The sequence below is a fragment of the Ursus maritimus genome, unplaced genomic scaffold (assembly GCF_017311325.1).
Source record: "Ursus maritimus isolate PB19 unplaced genomic scaffold, ASM1731132v1 scaffold_7, whole genome shotgun sequence".
Lineage (NCBI taxonomy): Eukaryota > Metazoa > Chordata > Mammalia > Carnivora > Ursidae > Ursus > Ursus maritimus.
In genome coordinates this window covers 61,880,845-61,906,106 of record NW_024426885.1, presented here as the reverse complement: position 1 = coordinate 61,906,106, position 25,262 = coordinate 61,880,845, and the positions used below count along the sequence as shown (strand labels likewise).

Below are 25,262 nucleotides of genomic sequence, written 5' to 3'. Positions count from 1 at the left end.
AGCAATGATCAGTTATTGGTTACCACATGGTGTTATAAGGAAGGTTGTGTTCGTGTTCTCTCTCCTGAGGAATGATATATTTATAAAGATAGAGGTTTTATCTGTGTGTCAGAGAGACCCAGAATTAAAATTGCTTAGATAAGTCGGGAGTTCAAAATCTCTCTTGTGTCACAGCATACAGGTAGATGGTTCAGGGCTAGTAAGGTGGCTCTGCTCCATGAGGTTGCCTAGAGACCCAGCTACTTCTGTTTTTTTCTCCTGAGAGATTTGTCCTCATGTGTATGGTCCAAAGGCGTATCCATTCCCTTTAAGGTCATGACCTGGTAGTGGCACACATCACTAATACTCATACTTTTTTTGGTAAGAACTTGATCACGTGGCTGCACCTGGCTGTAAGGGAAGCAGGGGAAACGGTGTCTTTATTCTTTGTGCAGCAAATTAGCAGTTTATTACTGAAGAAGTAAGGAAGAACGGATAATGGGGAAAAGCCAGCCACAGTTGGGGGATGTTAAATTTCCCTTGTGTCGGCTAAAAACTTTTCTTACGAGAAGCTAAGTGGGCTGTGCATTTCCCGTGGGCTTGAGTTGATTCTCAGACTTCAAATTGACAGCACAGGACTGAAGTCTAGATGAATTTTTTGGATCCAAACTGTAGAATGTAGTCATAGGTTTAGAGGGCGAATATTGGAATTCCCATGGAGAATGATTTCTTCAAAGAGTAACATGCAGAGAAAAAAGATCTGGGCCCAGACGACATCTAAGGATCTATGTTTCCTACGTTTTTCCCAGTAGGGAGATGGAATAATGAAGAAGAGAAATTGAACAAAGCAAAGAAATATAGAGGTGGTAGGTGTTGGGTGGGTGTTCTTCATGGATCCATTGAGGATTTACACATCTCGTGAGTAGAGCCACTGACTGCCTGCTCTGGATGGTCTTTTCAAGGATGCTTATATAGTGAACAGCTTTGGAAGACAGAGCGAGTGTCTTTCTCCAGAACAAATGGCAGGAATGATTACTGATCAGTATTCAAGACTAGGATTCCCTACACTCAGGGTCCTACTCCTGTAATGCACCCCATTTCACGTACACATGTCATCTCGCCCTCTTTGAATCTCATTTTGGGAATTAGGTATTGAAGAAACAACACAAACATGATACTTTCACTGCAGCTGTTGTTGTGAGCAGTAAACCATTCTTTGTCTTTGACCAGGAGTCTTGTGTCCTCTGCCAGCATCCGTACAGCTGTGGCAGGCCAACTTGTAAGTTTGGAAGTAGAATAAATCTCAGACGTTTCACAGTTCTTAACAAGAGCGACAGTTTAGTCAAAGGTAGGGTTGTTCATTCTCAAATGCCACTAAGAGGTCAAAGAAAATAAAGAATAAGAAAAGGTCTTGGTTTCGTGATATAATACAATGGTTCTTGAAGTTTTTGGACTCAAGGCTCTTTACACTCAAATCATTGAGGATTCCGAAGAGCTTCTGTTTATGTGGGTTATATCTATTGATATTTACTGCATTATAAATTAAAACTGAAAAATAACCTGAAGTACTTGGTAACTCATTTAAAAATAAAAACTATGACATCCATATGTAGAAAAAAATTAATGTCAAGCTGAATCGGAAACCTTATACAAGATTAAATCAAAGTGGATCATACTTCTAAACGGAAAGCTATACCAGTTTGGGAAGGAAACACAGGAGAAACTGCCTGTGGCCTGGGATTAGACAAAGAACTCAGGTGCAAGAGCAAAGCCACGATTCAAAGGAAAAAAACTGATCAAATTGGACTTGATCAAAATTTAAAACTTCTGTTTTATTGAACACACTGTTAAAAGAAGGAAAAGACTGCCACAGAACGGGAGAAACTATTTCCAAATCCCATATCTGACAAAAGACCTGTATTCAGTAGACACAAGAACTTTCAAAACTCAATGGTAAGAAAATAAACAGCCCAATTTGAGAAATGAACCATAGGCTGCAACATGTGCTTCACCGAAAAGGATATACGGATGAAAAAGTAACACCTGAAAAGATGTTCAACATCATTAGTCGTCAGGGAAATGAAAATTTAAAACATGGTGAGAAGCCACTCCATACATGTTAGAGTGGCAACAAGAAGTTGATTAGCAAAGACCATACCAAGTACTGGCAAGGATGAGAAACGACTGGAACTGTCCTCCACTGCTGCTGGGAGTGCAAAATGGTGCAGCCCCTCTGGAAAAAGTACTCCTCAAAATTAGTAGACACTTACCCAGCAGTCCCTCTCCTGAGTATTCGTTCTAGAGAACTGAAAATGTATGTTCACGGGCAAACCTTGATGTGAACGTCTACGGCAGCTCTATTTGTAGTCCCCGAAGTTGAACACAAGCCAGTGTCCCTCAGCGGGTGAACGGAGAAACAGTCTCGTGACTCATCCATGTCACGGGAGATACTACTCAGCAGTGAAAAGGAAGAAGCTGCTGATTCCTGCAGCAACGTGCAGGAGGCTCAGAGGCGTTATGCTGAGGGCAAGAAACAGTCTCAAAAGATTTCAGACAGTATGATTCAATTTATATGACATTTGGAAAGGAGAACTCGATAGCAAGAACAGATCAGCGGTTGCCATGTGTTAAAACTCATAGAATTGTACATGAAAACAGGAAATTTTACTGTAAGTTAATTTTAAAAATAAAAATAGCAACATAAACCCATTAGGTGAGTGGCACGTTTTTATGAAAATTAACCATATTTTGAAAAACAAAAAAAATCAGTAAAAACAGTGGCATTGTTTTCCATTTTTATAAGCTCTTTACTGTCTAGCTTAATAGAGACAGCTGGATTCTCATATCTGCTTTTGCATTTACTCTCCTGCCTTACCATATGTCATATAGCGTCTGGAAAACCCCACTGTACCCTTGAAAGAAAATAAGACTGAAAAAAGCAAATAATGTCTTAGTATTTTTATGATCTTTGTTTTGCTTCTGTGGGCCACCTGAACTAGTCTTGGGGATTCCCCAGGGTTCCTGGACTACGCTTTGAGAACCGCTGACATAATGCACTGTCCCAAATTTCAGTCATTTTCATAGTCTTTTCATTGTCTTTTATTGTCTTCTTCTTCTTCTTCTTTTTTTTTTTTTGGCCATACCCACATGTCCCGTGTTTACTTAATGGTTTTGTTCAAATTGACCTACTTTTTTTAACTTAAATTTATTTAAAGAGGAAACTTTCTAAATCTCCTATAAATGGAAAACCAGTACCACTTTCCCATAAATGGAAAGTAACCACAAAAATAAATAAGCAATGAGTAACTTATAAAAAAAAAAAAAAAGTTTACCCGGGAACCATCTAAACTCATGTCTGCATGGTACACGTTGGAAAACATCAGAGCAAAGGACTCCTGACAATGAACGTGTGGCTAACTCTGACATTCCATTTCATTTATGTTAGCCCATTTCATCCTTGCAATTAACATAAGAGGTAGATCGTCTTACTGTCCTTTAAAAAAAAAAAATACGTTAAAAAAAAAAAAAAAAAGGAAGCAAAAAAAAAAATACGTTAAAAAAAAAAAAAAAAAGGAAGCCCAGGGAGGTTAAAGAAGTTTCCCGGTGTTCCACAGCGAGCAAATTGCAGGTGTGGGATTCGAACCCAGGCAAAGGCTCTAGAGGCCAGGATGAATGCTACGTGAGCAGATAGGAAACGTGGAGGCTTGTGCAAGTTCTGTTGGAGGTTGGTACGAGGCTATGTCATTGAACCTCACTGTCTTCGTCAATAACATGAAGGAGGTGAGTTAAATCAGGGTGTGCAAGTTTACCTGCTGGCCGGCTGCCCAGGGGGCCAGGCAGTGAGGGAAAAGCCAACTGACTGTAAGGCAGTAGGGAGTGATGGGTCACCCGTACACTAGAGATCTCGCATCTTATCTCAAGACAGCAACCACTTTCAACTGTTTTTGTTTTGGTTTTTTTTTTGGCAGATATCTCTTTAATTTTATGTTATTTTACTATTTTGATTTTATTTTATGAAAAGATGGAAGTCTGGAGACCTTGTGTGAAGTTTCCCAATTTTTAGAACACGTGGGGAGGCCAGCAATACACAGGCTAATTTGTGACTTTGTGTCTAGATACTTTCCTCCAACAGAGAGGATCCCAGGATTGCATGAGCTGTTTTTATACAGTGGCAGACACAAAACCCAAGTTACAGAAACAAGCCATTTAAAACAGTGGCAAAAGGGGATCTGGACTTCGATAGTGTCTCAACACAGCCTCCATAAGTATTGATTGGGAGCTGGGTTAATTGAAAAGCCAAGGTACATTATGAGAATAACAAAGTGTATTTCTTTGTGTTCCTTTTGTGTTGTATTAGAGTAAATCAGCAATATTTATCCAGGGCTAATTCTCGGTTTGCAGAGAGCTAATGTAATCATGAGATGAGCTTATTGAAATTCTTTTCTTAGACATAGAGGCTTGCCCAAGAGCGGCGAGTATTAGGAACTTTAGTCAATGCTTGCTCAGAATAGTAAATTCGAGCATGTGATTTATGCCATTGTGTGTACAAAGCAATGTTTCCTGAGACATTTTCTATATATATGTTAGCTGTTTTGTTTTTTTGGGTTGGTTTGTTGCTCCCCCCTCCTCCGCTTATCAGATTTCCTTCTAAATCCTGGCATTTGACAATGTTGCAAGGCCAGTTTCTCTGTGAATCCGCAGTAAAACATACTGGTGGTTGTACAATTCATCCAAACTTGGGTTTATGGCTTATGTGTGTTTACGTGAATTCTTGCGTTTGTTTTTGTGTTTGTGTGTCTATTCATGAAGTCTGCTTCTGAGAGAGAGAGAAAAGGAAGGAGGACAAAATCTATAGACTGAATCTTGAAAGATGAGTTTATTCACCAATGACATCATAAGGATTGTATTTTCTCTTGGTTAATAAACTATTTGTTTGGCGGGCGCTGTAAGCCAGCCAGAGCTAGTCATGCCATTTCTTGGAAAAGATCTGAAGCAACTGGTAATTGAAATGATAATCATTTGATCATAGTTAGAGCTATTTGAAAATAACACTCATCTCCAAACTGGTCTCGTCTAAGGAACCATATTTGGTAACATTGTTGCCAAATTCCCTCTTTGCTAACGTTAAGACTTATATACCATGATACTTAATTATTTTCCAGTATATTCTAAACTTGATTTCTGGTGTGCCCTGTCCAGAAGCTGTTCCCATATGCTTTGAAACAATACCCAGCCTGAATTTTCATTCTGACATTTAATAATCACCATGTAATAGCTATAAAATGCGTGACAACGACAGATCTTTTATTTCAAGAGGATGGTGTAGTGAATCTGAGTGAAATCATCCGTTGAAATGGTACTTTGTAATATGCTCCATTGTTTATAAAGTACTGAATTTTTTTTTTTTCTTGAGCAGAGGATAAAAACAGTTTCCACTTTGGGTCCCATTCAGTGGAAGTTCATATTTAATCATGATAAGAGAAAGGACTCCATTACGAAAGTTTTACTTTTCATTTTTGATAGAGTATTTATTTTGCTGCCGCCTGACAAACTTTGTTCTCAGAAGCAGCTTGGAACTGGATGAGGAAAAGTGAAATTTTAGATCCTACCTTAAAACATTTTTAAAAACTAAATCCAGGGTTTCTTATTGTGTGAAGCTTATCTTAATAAACCCTTTCTTGTTTGCTTTGGAGTAGCGTGTGCAGTACTGTGTGTGTGTGTGTGTGTGTGTGTGTGTGTGTGTGTGTAGGTGGGGGAGGAGGAGGAAAGAGTCATGTTTAACAGCAAAATTAGCCAAAATCACTTGTGAATTCCTTTTGTTTAATAGCTTAGAGACATCTTCCTGTTGTTGTTTGTCAAAAATATTTCTAAGATTTTGTAAGCTTAGGGGTTTTCACAGCTAAGCTTTCTTCAGAAATGTGAAGTAAAAGAAATGAAAGAAGTCGGTTCAAGTTGAAATGTCAAATGCTTCAAATAATTTAACTTAAAACCCAGTGAGATGATCTTCTTAAGCTTTTTCCAAAGAATCTTCGAGTAAGAGAGGCCCTCCTTTGCTCCAAGGATGGATATCTATTAAATATCTTGCTGGATTAATTCTGAGTCAGAAAAGTTGGTTGTTTCCTGGAAGCAATTAGAGATGCTTAAAATTCAAATTTATGATCCATACGAGAAACTTAAGTTTCAACTACTTTTCTTAGATTCAAAGGCTTTCTCCTCGCGCACCCTCTCTCCCCTTACCCCATATGTATTAAAAGAAAAAAATCAGTTCATTTCTCAACTTACAAAGTTTTTAAGAAACATGAGAATGTGTAAGTTTCTTTCAGTGGGAAGCACATAACATTTATGAAGTATTTCTTTTGGGATTACATCACAGTTTTATTTAATTTTTAGGACAAAAGTTAAATTCAATATTTGTGTATAAGCCAAGGGAAAATGTACCATAAACATAGGAATTTGGGGGTGAGTCAGAGTTCCAAGAATCCCAGATTTACTTAGACCATTTATGTAGAGACAGGCTAACCATTAGTCACCTAGTTCTCACTTTTTACTTTTGCAATTAACTGCACCTAAAAATTAGCTTTCACCGAGTGAGTGGTCAGAGGGGCAGAGTGGGCTTTGGCAACTAGCATTAAAAGTGGCTCTCAGAATTTCTGCCCAAGTTTTGGACACTTTCTTATCATATAACAGATAGATCTTCTACATTATTTTTCACCTAGACAGCTAGCCGTGAAAAACCCTTGAAGTGAGTTATTGAAGATTCTCTGTCACCAAGAAGCACATTGGCTGCTTGCATAAAGTTAATCCACTCAAACGGTATTTCAGAGGGGCTTTGTTGACAACTGATCATTTGCTTCCCAGCCACCAATCATGTTTTGTTCTTCCCTGACCACCTCTTGTAGGATGAAGTCATCGCTGTTTCCGAAAAGGTGATCGTGAAGCTTGAAGACCTGGTCAAGTGGGTGCACTCTGATTTCTCCAAGTGGAGATGTGGGCTCCACGCTGGCTCCGTGAAAACCGCAGCCTTGGGGAGGAATGGACAGAAGGAAGCTTTGCTGAAGTACAGGCAGTCAACCCTCAACAGCGGACTCAACTTCAAAGACGTTCTCAAGGAAAAGGCTGACCTTGGTAAATATAATTTGCACTTCCAAATCGCCATGTGTGGGCGTATACAGTAACCTACTTTTTTTTTTTTGTCATAGGCCTTTCTGGAAACCCTGTCATATAGATAATTTTACGTATACATGAAATTTTTTTGACCTCAAAGGGTCCTGGGAACATGTATGGACAGATTGTCCGGGTGTGTAAGGGGCGGATGCTCGCTGCCGGATCGCAGGGCCTTCTCCGTGGGGAGCCCCTTGCCAGGAACCGGGTGAAACAACACATGGCCTAAGGCACCTTCCAGTTGGTGTGAAGGCATAAGACTTCATTAGGGCGCCTGGGATTGAATTGATGAAGAGTTTAAATATTTGTTCTAAGGAGATAGTGTGACATCTATTAACACCAGGTCAGAATTTTCGTGTTTGTTTACGTTGGGTGGAAAACAGAGCGAGGAAGAGAGAGGAGTTACTTAATGTGGCTCAGCAGAGCGATGTCAAATTGTTTAACTTCCTAGTCTCAGTTTCCCCAGCTGAAAAAGGGGGGCACTTGACCACGTCACTGAGATTTAAGATAGAAAGGGTTTAGCACGGGGACGATTGGTGTATATGAGGGGGTGCCCTAATTAATTCTGTTGCTTTAACTTAACACTTTCTTCTCCAGAGACTTTCTGTGACCTTCTCTTTTTTTCTCCCCCTTCTGTTTGTATCTCCCTGTGGCGTTCACTGACTTAATTCTCCTAGCATTGCTCAAGACCAGAGTTGTTGACCTCTGAGTTAGACTAGCTATTTCCTCTTTAGGCAAAGAGGAACTTCACTTTTAACATATTAAGGCATCTTTTTCTTTCATTCTAGCACAATGCTGATGTTCATAGCCCTTTTTTATGCCTTAATGTGACAACTTCCTGTTTTTTTTTAGCCTAGGATTTAACTATTTCAACAAACCTAGACTATTTACTTAATTGGCATAAAGAGACTGCCTAACAGCAGGAACCGTCCTCCGTGTGATTCTGATTTGTGATGAGCTGTACTGTGCTTTGGGAATCATATTAATATTTTCTTGCTCTTTGAGTCAACGACTAACAGTTTCCTGTCATCTTTTGGTAGATGTCAGGTGGTAATATTTTGGACATGGCAGCCTGACTGTTCTGTGTACACTTAGGGAAAATTATTAATCTGGTGGTTTTATTTTAAAGCTCCAAAATTGTTTTCTTACTAAATTTCCTTTATATGCTGTTGCACTCCCTAATTTCAGGAACACACAGTCTTCTGACTTGTGACAATGCTGAATAATACATCTGTTGTATGACTTTCCTAATGTATGCTCTAAGTTGTATTGCTATTGTCTTATGTTTTCCCTAACATGAAAACGTTTCTTTTGTTTGTTTGATTTTTTTTTTTTTTTTTTTTTTTTTTTTTTTTTTTAGCTATGGAATATACTGTTACTAATAAAAAACTAAACAGGAAACCCATGGGGGACAAAAGGATGTGTAGATGGTTAAGCTTGATGTCACACATATAAACAAGAGTATTTATAGCAAAGTTGTTTTCTGTTTAAAATTGATAGTTTGTTAATGAATCTGAAGAGAAACTCAATCTCTTAATTCCATCAAAAGATTTAGAGGGTTTGATTTTACTGAGTTCTAAAAAATGTCCACGATCTACTTTTTAATAATTGATTTCAGAAGAAATTGATTTATAGTGAATACTCTAAGTACTTAGTGGTTTTTAAATCTAGTTGTTTATTAGACTTACAAGAGGAATTTTAAAAATAATACTGATTGCTAAGTCCAGGTTCCCCAGATTCTTCTTTCGTGGGATTGAGACAAGAGAAAGGAATGTGGACTGATAAAAGACTTTCCAGGTGATTCTGATTTTTTTTTTTTTTTTTTTTTTTTTTTTTTTTTTTTTTTGGTCTCATTTGGGAAACAGCACTACAATTAGTGCTGAGGAAGGGAAAATAATCAACAGGAGATTTGACAGGGAGGCTCTCCTCTGGTGAACAAGAAATACCATGGGCTTTTCCTTTCTTTCTTTCTTTCTTTCTTTCTTTCTTTCTTTCTTTCTTTCTTTCTTTCTTTCTTTTTTTTTTTTTTTTAATGTAAAATACCCCTTTAAGGATAGTATTTGGGGCCTTGAAATTCTACTCAGTTGGTATGAACTGTGGGGAATTTGAGACAAATAGCTTTTGTAATTGGAATGCACACTGTGTTGTAATAATGTGGAAAGAGAAACAAAAACTTTCCTTAATGTAATGAGTTTCCATTATCTGCCTGATCTAAGGTTTACAAGTCTACATTGTTAGGATTTATATTGGGGAGATAGGGGGTGTCATTTGCTGTGTGCATTCCTGTCCCAGCAACTTTCTCTTCAACCTCTTCCTTTCTCTGTCTGCAACATCAAAATATTTGTTGTCTGTACTTTTCTTTCTACACAGTGGTTTTCTTATCTCTCTTTCTCTTGGCCACACTGAAACCACTTCCAATACCACATTGTTAATGGAAGTTCACACACTTATTAGGTTTTTCCTTCTGTAGAACATTTCCAACTCCTCATTGTTCTTACCAAAGAAAGAAGATGAACTCTGAGATTATTTAAGACCCCCCTCTTTTTTTTCTGGTGGATGTAAGCAAAGAATGGAAAGATCTCACCTTTCTTGTGGCTAAAATAAAACTCCAATATGTTATGTTTTTAACCAGAGTATTTCATCACGTTAAAACATCAATAACGACAAAATAATTGGGTTGACTCTTAAAGAAGGGATTTTGCCATCTAAAAGCTAATTAAAGAACTCTTCTTGCTCAATGTTTAGGTAGAATAAGTTCCCTTTAATCCCAGTTTGTGTCACTTCCTGTCTCTCTCTGAAGAGTAAAAAAACAAGAATGTTCTCACAAATGTGTGTCTGCCAACAAATTAATACTCGGCAAAGAGAAACTCTGCCCCAAATGGCAGCTTCCAATAACTGCTCTGATTCGAAACACAGCTCTTATTTTTTTTTTATCCCCTTCCCCTTTAAGGACAATATTTGTGGATATCGTGTTTGCTTTTTACAAATCTCTGCAGTTTTCGTTTAAGATTCAAAATGACTGGTGACTAAAATGACACATCTAGATAGTGGGAAAACCAATAGTCTTCAAAAACAGTCCTGAGATGTGTTAGAGTGACTTCGTCCCCTTCTCTCCTCTTTGTCCTTTTCAAAGAAAGAAAGTTCAGTGTGAAACCAATTCAAATTGTGACTTTACTCGGTGAGATGTTTTACCTTCTCTCAGACAGTTTCATACTGAAGTTTATAGGAAAAGAAAAAAAAAAGAGAAAAGAGCTATGTTAAAATAGGAGGGTTAAAGAATGTATTATTCATAAGCATAACGAACACAAGAACCTGTTTTTCCAGAAGAATCGGGTTGATTAAATCATTCACTACACAAGCTTCTAGTTATTTATTTTTGTCTTTAGAATTACAGTACTTAGCTTTTGTAATAAAGTGGACTTGATACCCATATTTGGTATGGCAGTTGGAAGTCGTCAAATGAAGAATTATTTCATTTTACAAAATTTTTAGCAACTAAGGAACATAAACACTATCAGTTAAACATAGCAAACTTGCATTTTTTATTCCTTGGGCTATAGTTTGAAAAAAAATCAAATTATTTTATAGAAGACTGCTTCTTACAGAGTTCCTTTAAGTGAAGTATGAAAGCTGCAGTGTAAGCTTTATTGGCCTATAAATATGTCATTATAGTTGGACTACATTTATATGCTTTGGATTGTTGTTTAAGCCAAGAAAATATGTCTCTACAGGTTGACTTTTTATTGAAACCCTTTGAGGCATACAACAGAATGTATTTTAGGCCAAGGTTATTAAAACAGCATTTTCATTTTTTTGCAGCAGACTCATTGTCAATTATGCTGCCACAAACTGTCTGTGGATGGGCAGTTATGAATGGTTTCATCTCCAAATGTGTCTCTAGAAAAAGAAAGAAAAGATAGAAGCGTCTGAGCTGAAATTGAGAAAAGAGACCAAAGGATGTGGGTGTGGGTACAGCTGAATTTAATGATGGGGGTTCCCTTGGTTCAATTTCTGTTTCTAAAGGCCCATCAAATTGAGAAAGTGTGGCTTCCCCTGTCCCTTCTGCTGCTCGGATTTCATTGTACTTTGGGGAATAAGGCAGCTTGATGGTGTTGAAAGAGCAGTGGGTGGGAGGTCAGGAGAATCTTGGCTCTACCTGTCCTGGAGATCTGTCACTTCCTGGAACAGTCACTGTGTGTTCGCATCTTCAGTTTCCTTGGGTGTAAAATAGGTGTAATAGTGTGTACCCTGCTTTATCTCGCTCGGTGTTTGAGAAGATCAACTGAGGAATAATTAGTTAGTGTCAATGGAAGCATTTGTGATACTGAAGTCCTAGTATGATCAGAGGTGTTATTATATGAAGGAGGTTTTATATGACAGGGAGCTATGCAGTATTTTAGTTTATTTATCCCTTTTGAACTTCCCTAATCACTCGGTCTAGTGTTGGGGGCAGGGTTTACTCTCATTATTATCTGCCTCAATAGGAGACTATTATTAAAATCCTTCTGCACTTTGCATACATTGATATGTATATGTGTGTGTGTGTATATACACACACATACACTATAAAATGATATTTTATATGTATATTACATATTAAGTATAAAATATACCATACATATGTTTTATATGCTTCCTTGCATATAGATATGTATATTTTTATGTTGTATAACTTTTTTCCTCTTGAAAATTTTGTCAAAATAAACTGGGCCCATGAGTGGCCAGTCGTGTCGGTGACTTCTTAAGTACTTTTAGTTAGAAATTGACTATAGTCTTTGCTTGGAAATTCTGGAGGCCTTGTATTTCAAGTGGTTATTTCAGATCACTTTTGAGTTTGATATGTCAAGCTGCTTCCTGGGGTGTGGCTGTGGGCAGGATTCTCACTCTGCGTTGAAGAAAACAGTTAAAATGCCTTCAATAGGAAGCGTGCGAAGGTGCTGACAGTTTATCATAATGAGGATTTTTCATCTGGTGCATCTAACAAACTTACTAGGATTGAAGACATGCTTATTAGGACAGTCCTTTCCTCCCTTCCTAGATGTAAACTTTGTATGTATGTTAAACAGTCTTTTGGACTTATCTGGTATTTATATTTTAACTTCCATTGCCAGGTTAGCTGTACTATTTTCTTTAAGGTAGAAATCGGTGAAGTTTCTTAGATGATATGTTGTGGAATTATTCTATTCATGAATATCAGGAGGAATCCCTACAGAAGGGCCTCTTTACTGAAACGGATCTGGCCTTTATAGAATCCTTGAGTTCAAAATAGAAATCAATTACCTATGGAGCTTATCAAAAATTTGTAAAGGTGCTTTCCAAAGGATTTTCTCACAAGGCCCTCTGACAGTGTTGTTGTGTGAACCACACGTTCTTTAAGGAAGCTGTTCGTGGCACGGTTAGCACTGGAGAAGTGTGCTGTCCAAGGGCCAACACGGCTGTTTCTTCACAAGGTTGCTTCACGCCATTGTAAATTGATAGTCCAAAGGACCTTTGACAGGAGTATGTTCACATTTCCAAGAGTCTGTATCCAAGACATTCAAAGCTTTAGAACAACTTTTCTAAGGATCTGGGAACAGAACAGGGAGGTTATTTATTTTCATTTTTAAAGTTAAAATTCAGCTTGCCCATGTAATCAAACAGTTGAACATAGTCCTGAAATAATGGTAGAATGCGTGTGTAAGAAGTGTCTTGAAAAAAATGACAATCGTGTATTTTGTCTGCACTCAGCCATCTCGGCTGTTCTGCTGGAAAGCAAGTCCACAAAATCCACGCATGTGTGAGCCAGTCGGCAGCTGGTCATGGATATTGCTGTCTGGCTACTCGTCTTGCCATCACTCACGATGGCTCATTCCAAGTTAAGACCCTCTCGTTTGGAATTTCTGTTGACTCGTGGATCTTCTAGTATTTTCTAGAGTAATGAATGCTTTTTAGAATTCCCTATCTTATTTTCTTTTAATAATGGACTGAAGATGGATAGTTGACAGAAGAGAAGCTTGTAGAATTTAAGAGTTTATTCTTTTAGAATTGGAGATGTCAGGGCAGAAGTAGGGGGGAAAACATGAAATTGGAAGTTTCGGCGTTATTCTTAGTATTCAGATTACCGGTATTCACCTCTTGGCTACGATGCATGAACAAGGTAAGAAACTCATCCTTTTTTCAAGCTGTTCAGAGAGCTGTCAGGCTGGACATTGGTACAGTTGATGTTTCTAATTCCCTTTCCTTGAAATAGTCCTCAATCCTCTTTTTATTTGCCTAAACAATCCCACTTTTTTTGATTCTTCCCCAGGATGTGGTTTTAAAAATCCCTCACCATCCTGGTTACTCATCTTAGGATCCATTTTGGGTGTTCTTTTACACCTGCCTACCCATTTATATTTTATGAGCTCATCTATGCTGAGAAACCGAGACCCAAATGAGGAACGGCTTCCAGTGGAAGACGGACTATGATATCCATCCATCCAGCTTGGCAGCCTCCAGGTAGATCATGCCACTGACTAAAGTATGACTCTCTTCTTCTCTACAACTGTATATGGCCTGGACTTCTCATTCTCAGAGCAAAAAGGGGGGAAATATGTTTTACAGCCACTACCCGAATTTCCGTTACCTGGGTTTTTTGTTTTTAAACGGTAGCATTAAATGTAGACTATTATCTAATGAGAATCATTATCAGCTAATATGGCGGGAGTCTCTATGGCTCAATATTGTGCTTTTCTAGCTTCTGTAGTTCCTGTAGTTGTATATTATAGCATTTAAGGGAGTACTTGCCCCAGCTGGTTTTTGCCTCATTGAAGGTCCACAGTTGAATACCAGCGTGGTGTCCAGCTTGTTTAACCTGCTCCGATAAATAAGATAAAGACCAACAAGTATTCCCTAAGTTATCATATGTTTTAGTTGAATGCATTCTCCTCCTCCTGGACTCTAGCTGTTCTGGCTTTTTGTTTTCTTTTTCTGTTTTTCTGGTATTTTGTCTTTAGTCAGGTCATTTCTATGATAAAAAGACCATGATGGAGAAAGCAATCAATGCATAATCTTCTTTTAGCTTCATTAACGAGAAGTGTTAATTTCACAATGACCTACCTGTGGTGGTCACCAGCAGATGGGATGATAACCGGAGATGGAAGAAATTCAGCTGTGATCTGAGTCCTTTGCCATCTACATATATATGTATCTATGTCACCTTTAATTCCTGGTGACATACCTGGGGTCCATTGGAAAAAGTCTTTTGGCAGCCCTAGCTTCTTGCAAGCTCATGAATCTGGTATCATAGGTAGACTGACGAACTTGGAGCAATAATTCTCTTTGCATTTGGTGGTAGGAATGCCACATTGACTCCGTGCCTCAGATGTGCTTGAAAAATGTGGTTTGATTCAACAGCCCCCCTCCCAGTTGGAGATGCATAATGCTTTTCTCCTATTACTGTAACTCTAAAATGTTTTTGTTTGTTCGCCACCTCTCATCTCTTGAGCCACTGCGTGGTTACTGACTGTAGGCCATTATTATAGCTGTTATCACGATGGCATCACCTTGGAACACAAAGCGCATACATCCTGCATGTGAATTGATGTGACTTTTCCAGAGGGTTTTGTGAGCAGATATTTGATTTGGGCATTTAGGCTTAATTCTCTTTAGTGTTGACGCTGATTCTTCCAAACAGCTCGTTTATCTTTTAGAGTACTTCAAATGTGAGGTTTTATTGCAAAACATTAATTTTCCTAAATGTCAAAGACTCACTCCCCTTCTCTCCTCCGGCATTATGTGTTTACGTCTGTAGTTTGCACAGGTCACTGCAGGGAAAAGCCGAGGTTTAGACTTTTACCCCATTTTAATAAATATATTTATTTAGGACAGACGGCAATAATGGTGGGTTTCCAAAGCCTTTCCGAAGTGCTTCGCGCACAGTAGGGGCTGAAAAAATCGTCGTGCCGTTGCGGGGTTTCCTGACTGCGCCACCCGTGTGTGTGTTCCGCTAGTGGTGAGCGCGCTGGGGTGAAGGGGCATCGCTTGGTTCTCTCCCGAAATCCCAGAGCCATGCCTTGCCTCCACCCTTCTCGCTTTGGACCTCTCCACTTGCTTTCTAAATTTTTAATAATTTCCAACATTTTTATACTTCCGACTCTTTTAACATATTGGCTTTCAGCCTGTAGCTCCCTCCCCTTCCCGCGCCCTCCGTAACCTCATGCCTACTGGATAAAGTACAAATGTTGTAGGTCAGCATCCAGTGGTTACCCCAGCTTCCATTTCTTTTCCTTTTTATGAAATAACTTTCATTGTGGTTGTTTTTATTACCAATGCTATCCATGTTCGTATTACAAAATGCAGGCCTTGCAAACAAAACGCTGAAAAATGTAAGTTGCTTCTTTTCCTCCCATCCAGAAGTAACTCCTGTTAGCACTTTGATAGACCTACGTGCCGGTGTCTATAATATGTGCAGAGACCCGAATTCATATGCGTGCACTTTTTCCCCATAAAAATGCAATGTAATGTTTGCCGCCCCGGTGTGCATCTGTACAGATGTCTCGTGACAGTGTCCTCAGACGCTCTCTATGCTGTCTCTTTCTGCCCGCGTCCTGTTGCATTATAGAGCTGTTTCTATTGTTGGACGTTTCAGTCGCTTCAGTTTTCCTAAATCCACGACTATTTCCTTATGTATCTGTGAGGCGGAATTGCCAGCTCAAAGTGCACACGGAATGTTAAGACCGCCTATCTCTCTACCTTATCTCCTATCCCTTTCTGTAAACCTTCTGCTTTAGTCTAACTAGTCTGACGGCTTGGTCTCCTTTCTCTTGAACGACGCAGACCTACCCTCTTGCCCCTCGATCTCTGCGGAGCATTCTGAGTGGCTCATGCCTTCACTCATTCTTGAGATGCCCCTTGCTGGACTCTCTACCTGTAGACATGCTCTCGTTTCTTTAAGACGCAGGTTAAGTCCCTGAAGCCCTTGTTACCCATTCCGCTTGTAGGCTCTTTCCCTGCTTCTGGAGCTCTTATCACACTTGGTGTCTCTACCACCTACCAAGCACCTTACTCTGTAACTAGCAATATAAGGCAGTATCTTTTTCTTATGTGTTTGTCTTATCTTCCCCGTAACGGTCTTCAGTCTATGATGTAGGCACTCTAACTTCAAAGCCATACCTACTAGGCTGAGTAAACATGCCGCTTTTATGATCAACCTCTGAAATCTCAGGAGTTCTCCGCTCTGAGTCGAACCAGGATCCCTTCATGCCTTCAGTGGTTGACTTGACTTCTTTTCCAGCACTTCCTAGGATGACACCCCCTAGTGGAGGGGCTGTCTCATCGGTACCTGGTAGGAGAAGCAACATGCTTGGGGGGGGGTGTGGAGTATGTCGTTTTTAACTCTTTTGGCTTAATCCGTAGCCAGCCATCTCTAGACTTATTCTGGGAAACTCGTTAGGAGAGATTTTGAACGTGCTCAAAGCTAGCCTGCTAGCCTGACGATTGTTGGTGTTGTCATAGGAGTTGGTTGTGTGTAGACGTTTTGCATATTAATACTGGCACTTATTAATTCATCTCTTCCTCAAGGGAATCTTTTACATGTTTCAGGATTATAGCAGCCCCAGAAACGTGCAGGGAAATAAACAAATCCAGACTGGACTTGCTCTGCCTTATCTTTTTTATTATCGGCTTGTTCGTAATCTGTCTTTTTTTTTAGGTGACATGTTATTAAGGAGATGGTTTTAGCATGACATCTAATATTTCGTATTCTAGGCAATTGCACTTTTTAATCCTCGCCTCCCTTAAAATAGTTACTTGCTAATCATGGTGAAGGATATTCTCCACCTTCTGACTACCCATTCTGCTTCTCTGGTTCATAAAGAAAGTATTCTATTAGGGCCCTACAAAAACAATGCTTCATGCCTGGCCTATTCACTCAATAAGAAATAAAACATTGTTTTCATAGCAGTGCTGATAATAAGGCAGATTTCAAAGCATGATGAAACGTATACTTTTCTAGCAGAGAAAAACCTATAGTTACCTGGCTAATTACCCATCACGTGATGCTCGTGTGTAAATATAGGCTTCTCACATTTGCAGCCTCTGTACAGGTTCCTTTTTTCTTTTTTTTTAAGTTGAGAACACTTATTTAGTTGACGTTGTTTCGTATTCATGTTTTCAATCAAAGATTTAGAGTGAGCAAACAGAAGCTACCATTTTAGGGTGTCTTCTTTTTGACCATTGTACTAAACCTTTGTAGCGTGGACTTGAAAATAAGACAGGCCTGGATTCAAATGTTTGCTCCATCAGCTGTATGACCTTAAAAATCCTAATTCTGCTTTGACTGCTTATCTGTGAAACAGAGTTAACAATACCCGTCTCACGGGACTGGGGAAGATTAGATCCGATCACGTATGAAGAATCACCAAGCACACAGTGGGAGCACTTAGTCAAAAACAGGTTTTTTCCTTTCCTCCTTCCTTAGAAAAGTAAACCCTACAAAATGCTGTTTTCTCCCCTAGGAAGTAAAGTAGACAATTGCAACAGAAAAGAACACCAAGATATAGATATAGCAGTGCCTGACTTCATTGAGGTTCATTCATAAACATTTGAGTATCTAGTATAAGGCAGAGAAGTAGATTCAAGATTAAATAAGTCATGGTCCAAGTTTTCTAGGGGTCCAGAAAACCTCGAGAGTTATTTTAAAGTGCCTTTAATGTGATGTCTTAAAATTTAATTCTTTACCTGTGTGTTGTCCTGCAAACCATCTGCTTTTACTTCCTTAAATCATAATTAACAGCTGATTCCTAGTTGGTTAGAAGATTTGATGCCAGGAATTCAAATGCCCGTTGGGATATCACAGGTGAAACAGGTGAATTACTGGCCTCATCTGAGGCTTCCGTGGCTGTGGACAGGCTGTTCTTGTGGTGTATTAGGTGTATATAGGGAGGTGTACGATGTTTGTGTGTTTGTGGAATGGTCCCACCTGGAAATCTGTCCCTGACGTGCCTAATTATTCCGAAAGAAACCAGATCACGCTGTGAAGGCCATGGGTTTGTGTGTTTTCTCTTGGAGGTCGTGAGCAAGAGTTTTCAATGTACATCAGGACAGCCTGCATTATGCTACAGTAACAAACGTCTCCAAAATCTCAGTGGTTTAACACAACAAAGACTTTTTTCTTTTTTTGTCTGTGCACAGCTCATCCTGGTGTACAGGACTCTACAAAACAAATTTTCCCTCTCTGCTGGCTTCACACTGGCACTTCGTGCTCATAGGAAGGGGAACAGAGGTGGAGAGCTGAGTAGCAGAGTTTAAATGTTTATACTCGATAGTAACACGAAGGAACACACATCACTTCTACTCAATTTCACTCCTCATTCAGATTAATTCCATGGTCATGGCTTACTTCAAGGAGGTTAGGATATATAATCCTACAGCATTCTCGGAAGGAAAGGAAAATTGGATGTTGGGTACATATTTGTAATAGCTCACACATACCCTTGGGATATTGATCAATTTCATAGAATAATAAAATCTCAGGGTTGATAATTTAGTTACAAGATTCTAGTTATGACATCTTTCCTTACTCACTACTTCTTAAATGTCTTCTGCTGAAATCTTGATTAGTTGACCTTTTACTATTTTCAATGATTGGGAACTCATTACCGTACAAGGCAGTTTTGGTCCATCTTTGATCCAAGTCTGTGTTAGAAACGCTTACTTCCGATGACTTAAGTTTGAAATGTACGGTTTATAGTACAAACTACTGTATTCTTGGTATACTAATGTTACTAATTCTATTCTTGTAACAACAGAGAGCAAATCAAATTTTCCTTTTCCTTGATAGTGTTTCAAATATTTGGAAAGAGCTGTCCCCACCCCCACTTTTTCATTCTCCAGCTCAAACACCAACAGCCTCAATCCCACATTCCGTGTAGCATGGCTTCTAATTCCTTCCCCTTGCTGGTAGTCCTCATCTAAAGGAATCTCAGCTGTCCCTGCCACTCTCAGGGTGGAACTATATTTGTCTCTATTTAAAGAAAAGATGGGACTGCAACCCCTTAATTTTTTTATACAATACATGTAAAAATTTAAACCATTTGCCGCTTAATTGTACTTTTTTACAATGCATATAAAAATTCAAACCATTCAGGTAGAAGTCCTCCTTCGCCTCTTTCCAATTCCACTCCTTCTCTCAGAATTTACACATTTATAGGTGGTTATTCCTCCAGTTGTGTGTGTGTGTGTGTAAATTGTTTTGCTTTAAAAATAAGATCTTACTGTGTGCCCTATTTTGCAACTTGGTTTTATCGGCTGCTTAAGTAGCTCGCACTGTGTTGTCCAGTATGGTAACCACTAACCACGGACAGCTACGGAGCACTTGAAATATGGCTACTGTGAAAGAGAAACTGAGTTTTTAATTTTAATTAATTACAGTTTAAAATTAAAAACTGAGGCAATTAAAATATTTTTGTGTGTGTGAAACATAGCTTTATTGCTTTGGTCGGGCTACATATCACTTTGTTGAATGTTTAGCGTGCAAATTACATGTACTGTAAGTATAAAATACACACCAGGTTTCAAAAACTTACCATAAAAAAGAATATGTATCTCATTAATAATTTTTATATTGGTTACATGTTGAAATAATGTTTTTGATATGTTGGGTTAACAACATATCCTTTACATTTTTTTATGGCTACTAGAAAATTTTGAAGTATGTGGCTCACATCCTATTTATATTGGAGAGTGCTGACCTATAGAGATTTGAGTAGCTGTGATGGTTAGCCAGACTTTTTATTTTGAAGTAAGATCGCTGTTGTATGCACTGAGGGCTTTATTTTTTTTCTTCTGCATTTTACTTATTTATTTATATTTTAATGATTATTTTTTATTATGTTATGTTAGACACCATACAGGACATCCTTAGTTTTTGATGTAGTGGTCCATGATTCATTGTTTGCGTATAACACCCAGCGCTCCATGCAGTATGTGCCCTCCTTAATACACATCACCGGCCTATCCCAGTCCCCCACCCCCTCCCCTCTGAAGCCCTCAGTTTGTTTAAGGCTAGGGCACTGTTTTTGCTGTGGAAGGAAGAGGAAGGTGGAAGAGACCCCGTCTCAGGAACTCATAGTGTAGTGGGGCGGACAGACACAGCTAGGTGTGACATGGGGGTTAGCCAGTGCATGGATGGAGGTGTGAGCGATGTGCAGTGAAAGCGCAGAAGTTTCCATGGGTACGTGTCTTGTCATGTGAGCAAACTTGCAAATACTTCAAGGGCAGGGATTGTGATTGTTGAATAAGTGAGGAGATCCCCATCCTGTGTGATTTCTCTGTTCTACCAGGATATTACTAGAAATAAAGAATCTTGTGGTCATCTCTGGCTTAGATCTTCTTTGTGAATGGCCTACTCATCTCACCAGGAACTCGGATTTTGTTCAAATTTGGCTTTCCAGATAGAACTCCTGTGTTTGATGTTAAATGCTGACCTTTCATTGTCTCTGATGAAAACATTGGGGTTCATATCAAGCCTATCTTGTTAGCAGAAGAAATATGTGTATTATATATCGCTCATTGAAATTCCTAATATTTTGTCAAAGCTTTAGCCCTTCTACTCAGAAAGTGTTCTGAGATGTTGAAGGGAAGATAATTAAGCTGAAGGCTCTTTCTTGATTTAGTTGGGTTTATAGAGTTCCATTTGTTTCATAACTAGGAACACTTTTTATACCTACCAATGCATTCTCTGATGATAAAAGGATATCAGTGGAAACTCGAAATGTTAACTCTTTATCCTCTCATTGGGTGTCCTTGATTCATCAAAGCAGTATTTTCGTGTGATATTCCTTGCTTGTATTACCCACAAGCTAAGAAAAAAAGTTGGCAATTTCAGACTGCAAATGATAGAACTTTTCCATGAAAATGTCAACTTTCTGCCTGGTTACATTTTTCACAGTTGCAAATGGGGCTAGTCTGGTTAATCAAATCAATTCATATAAAACAATTTCTCCTGAAGGCAATGTTAGCGGTGGATCTCACAGAATCAGAGAATTTACTCTGAGCAGAGCTTTCTGGCTGAATAAAACTTCCGCCAAATCTGTTCTGGGAGTGAAGATACGGACGGTATAGATCCATACTACAGATAGCGGGTTCAGGTTTGGCAGACAGTGTACTGATGGTCATTTCCTTTCTCCCACCCCCCAAAATCCTATAACTTACGCTGTAAGTCAAGTGCCTGAATGTTCTGCTGAGGAATCATGAGTCATGAGTTCTTCGTTCAGGACCGATGGATAATTTTTTGTGAGGATGCCTAACCGCCCCCACAACCAACGCCAAATTCTTCATGCAGAATTCTGTATGTAAAGACACATTTCCTTGGGAGACCATTCCGAGCATTAATGTGATTCTGAAAGGAGCCTATGATGATAAAAAGGTTATGAAATACTTTTTTAATGCCTGATTATCAGTTAGCCCTTTCCCCAAAAAACACCCCTCAGGTACTTCGGCCAAATTTGATGTATTGCCTTTTCCTGCCAGTCCATACACATATGACTGCGAGGAAAGGTGGTTGGGTTCCCCTGTCCTGATGATGCTTAACCTTTGCGGGGGTGCCATGGACGACTTGGAGAATCTAAAGAACACTGTGGATTCCCTGTGCAGAAAACATTTACATCCACCAAGTTGGAATGACATTGAAGGACATTCATGGACCCCGTGCTGAAATTATTTTTGAGCTCTTGGGTCAGGACTGCTGGTTGAGTCCCTTTAAAGAGCACAAAATCATCATGCTAGGAAGAACAACGAGGGTGATGTGCGTCCACACACAACGTTGGTGGGATTCCACTTTCAGATGTGGGAATTTCTGGTTCTCAAGCACGTGCGGCTCTCTCATCTTGTATATATTTCTTCTATATTTTCAAATTATAAATTTTGACAGCAGGGTTAGACCAGAGGCAATTCTTATTTTCTAGTGTCTGGATAATTTGGATCTGCTGTGTAGACATTATATCTTTATTAGTTACTTCCTCTATAGGGTGCTGCAAAAAGGCTTGCAATGGTGGGAAACCCTCTGCAGGCTCCTTTTGACGAAGTAGAGCGCCCTTTTGTAATGTAAATACATTTCCTATGGCTTAATTTTTAGATATCAGATTTTCATAAAATTAGGCCTAAGGATCCTTTTGAAAGCCTTTTTGTCAAATCGACCCAGCGGCCACTTCTAACAGCAATTTGTTTATTATGCGAATCAATCGCATGCTCAATATTCTTAATATTAATAAAATAATGACTTTTTGTCTTTTACTTCAGGAGCTCTGCATATTTGCTTATGGCTCTAAATTTGGTCTCTTTCCTAGGAATATGAGTTGAAGCCCAAACTGAGAAACCTTTCCTTTTTTATTCTGATCAAGACCCTATCTGCCTTTTACTAGACTAAACTACCTACAAGGAAGGGAGAGGGTCCCTCCCCCAGCCCAACTTTTAATCTAAGATATCATCTGGCATGCAGTAGGTGCTCAAAACCTACACTGGATGAATGGATGGATGACTAGGCTTTAAATCTTATATCTGGAGGCAGCATAATGTAATGGTAGAAGTCTTGCAGACCTGGACTTGAACACTGGATCCCCAATTAAAAAAAATTATAATAAGCCCTACCTCTCGAGAATATTGCAGGATTTAGTAATACACCGAATTTCAGATTAAGACAGTACCTGACACAATAAAGTACTTGATAACCGGCAGCAGTATTAAAGTCTCAGCCCTTATATTACCGCGTCCTAGACTGTAGTTATTCATAAACCAACATCACATGTTTTGTCATGTCAGTAACTCCCTATTTTATAATTTACTTAATATTTTTCTTTAAATTCACTGCCCTTTTTTTTTTAAACCTAACTGGATTTAATAGAAAATTTTCTTTCGCTGCTATAAATGGAAAACCTGTATCACTTGCTATAAATAACAGTGGAGATAAATACAGAATTCTTAAAATAAAAATCCCCTGTTTATCCATGTACCACCTAAGGTTGACTTGGGTACCACTAGTGTATACCACACTTAAGTCATTTCCTTTGAGGCTTTTCTCTTGGGCACCAGCCCAGCCAAGCTTACTGATAGCAAAGAGACCTGCTCTGGCTGTGGCAAGCCTCATGTCAACAGCGGGCTAGGAAGGGTTGGAACCAGTTACACTGAATTAATCTATAGGCTCAGAAGTGTAACTGCCACACAGATGTGAGGTCTGAAAATAACCCACCCTGCACCTGCCCTTGCCCTGTGTCTGTTCCAGTGTTCATTGAGCACCCGTAGAAGCTAGATGCTGTAGGAACAGTGGAATAAAGCCATGAATCTTACCTTTGAGATGCCCGGACTCTTGTGAGTGGTTTAACACTCAGCCCCGGACTGGGGTTGCAGCCTTAAGAATCTCCACTCTGGGCAGTTTCTGAACATGGGTCCCAAGGGGTGAGGAAAAGGGTAATTGTTATTACCCTCAATTGGCCCCAGACAGTGATTGTGTAACCGTGCACAACTGAGTCCTGGGTAAAATGTGTCTCTTTAGAACTGTGCCTAGTCCAAGGTGATTTGCTGAGATGACATCCTCCAGGCTGTCTAGATTAGAACGACTTCCTTGCCCAAGGGTTGTGTTCAGGCCAAGCAGAAGAAAAGAGACCCTGCCCTGAAAGGGAGTGTACTTGAGGGGCACACGAAAACAAAGGTGAAGGCTCACATCTGTGTTGTGTTGCATAATCGGCAGAAGCTGAAGCAGTGCCACTGGAAACAGTCTCCTCGTCCATACCGCTCTCCTAATCGTTCAGATATGCAGGGACGCTGGTAGTCAGAATAGTGCACGTGGTTTGAGAAATGGGTCTGGATGTGTTTGCCAGACAGTTTGATTCCAACCGTGTCCTGAAGACCATCCTCGATGTGCCCGTGCTCTACCCCGTGATGCTGTGAAAGAAAAAAGATAATTCAGCCAAGCGTTGCGCTGTTGGCTAGAAACACCACAGTTCTGAATACAAATATTACTAACGGTAACTGAATCTCTAAAGGAAGAGAAGCATAAAATATCCGACAAATGAACTCCTGAAGTTTGGACTAGAATAAATTTTACCATCCACGAGCAGTACCTTAATTCGTCAACCAAAATATTAGTTGTCCGTCTAAGTCGCCAAAAAACATTTATAGTCTTAGAGTAAATGACTGGTAATTAGGACTTACAAGCTATAAATACATAGCAGGGATTTGGTGATATCATAATAAACCACGAGAGAAGCTAGAGTGGTTTCTAATGTTAGTAGAACCTGGAGAAATATTTAGAACCGTGTTCTCAGCGCCACGGTCAGGTTTTTTTTATTGGGAGGTGGGGTTTTATCACAAAATGTGCAACTCTTTTCCATCAGAAGCAGTGGGAGTATAGACTGTCGAGAGCAGGTTGGGCCCTTGGTTTGTATAACGCATGATCTTTTAACAAACAGTATATAACAAAAAATAAATATTATATTAAATATAATATTATATTAAATATAATGTAAATATTATATTAAATATAATAAAAATAAAATTATTCCCTCCCGTTCCTTTCTCAGCCCCTCACTTCAGATCCCTTCCCTTTGAATGAGTTTTGTATAAATGAAAAAAGACAACAATGGAAAGTTCCTGGGCCTCTCAGCTCCTCGTCCCCAGTTTGGCTGGTTTATCCCCTGTTTCAGATTGTAAGAAGTAAAGCATTCATCATTCCAGCTCTGGACTTTGTTTCCCTCTCTTTTTCCCTGCTGGTCGGCTGACTCTGGAGACACTGACAGGGGTGCTGACCCACACCTGCCTCCTGGCTTCACTCACAGTGCAGGAAGGCGGCTGTTGGTGGGAGGGCGGGAGCTAGGCCCCGTCCAGAAACAAAGTCTGGTGACAGCAGCACGGCGTCTCAGTGAAAGATCCAGCCCAACAGCTGATCCGTAGGCCAGTGTCACTGCCCCGCAGGACCAGCCCAGCGGAGCATCGTATATTTGAGCAAGGAGCATGACAATTCTTTGTGTAAAGTCTACTAGTCCCACAGAAAGTTCCATGGAAATGCAGGCCAAGTGGTGTTAGGGGGTGTTGAGAGTTGCTTGCCACATGATAGCTACACTCTTCATTTCTGTAGCCCATTTCAGGAGATTTCGGGCATCCTTGACTCG

At 39.5% G+C, this 25,262-nt stretch overlaps 1 protein-coding gene across 1 annotated transcript in view; it reads left to right on the top strand.

Moving 5' to 3' along the window:
* Positions 1 to 25,262, top strand: part of ARID5B (AT-rich interaction domain 5B) — a 176,170-nt gene that overhangs the window by 24,193 nt on the left and 126,715 nt on the right. The window contains exon 3 of the mRNA XM_008695923.2: positions 6,879 to 7,104. Within this exon, the coding sequence (XP_008694145.1) occupies positions 6,879 to 7,104 (226 nt within the window). The remainder of the gene's footprint in view (positions 1 to 6,878; positions 7,105 to 25,262) is intronic.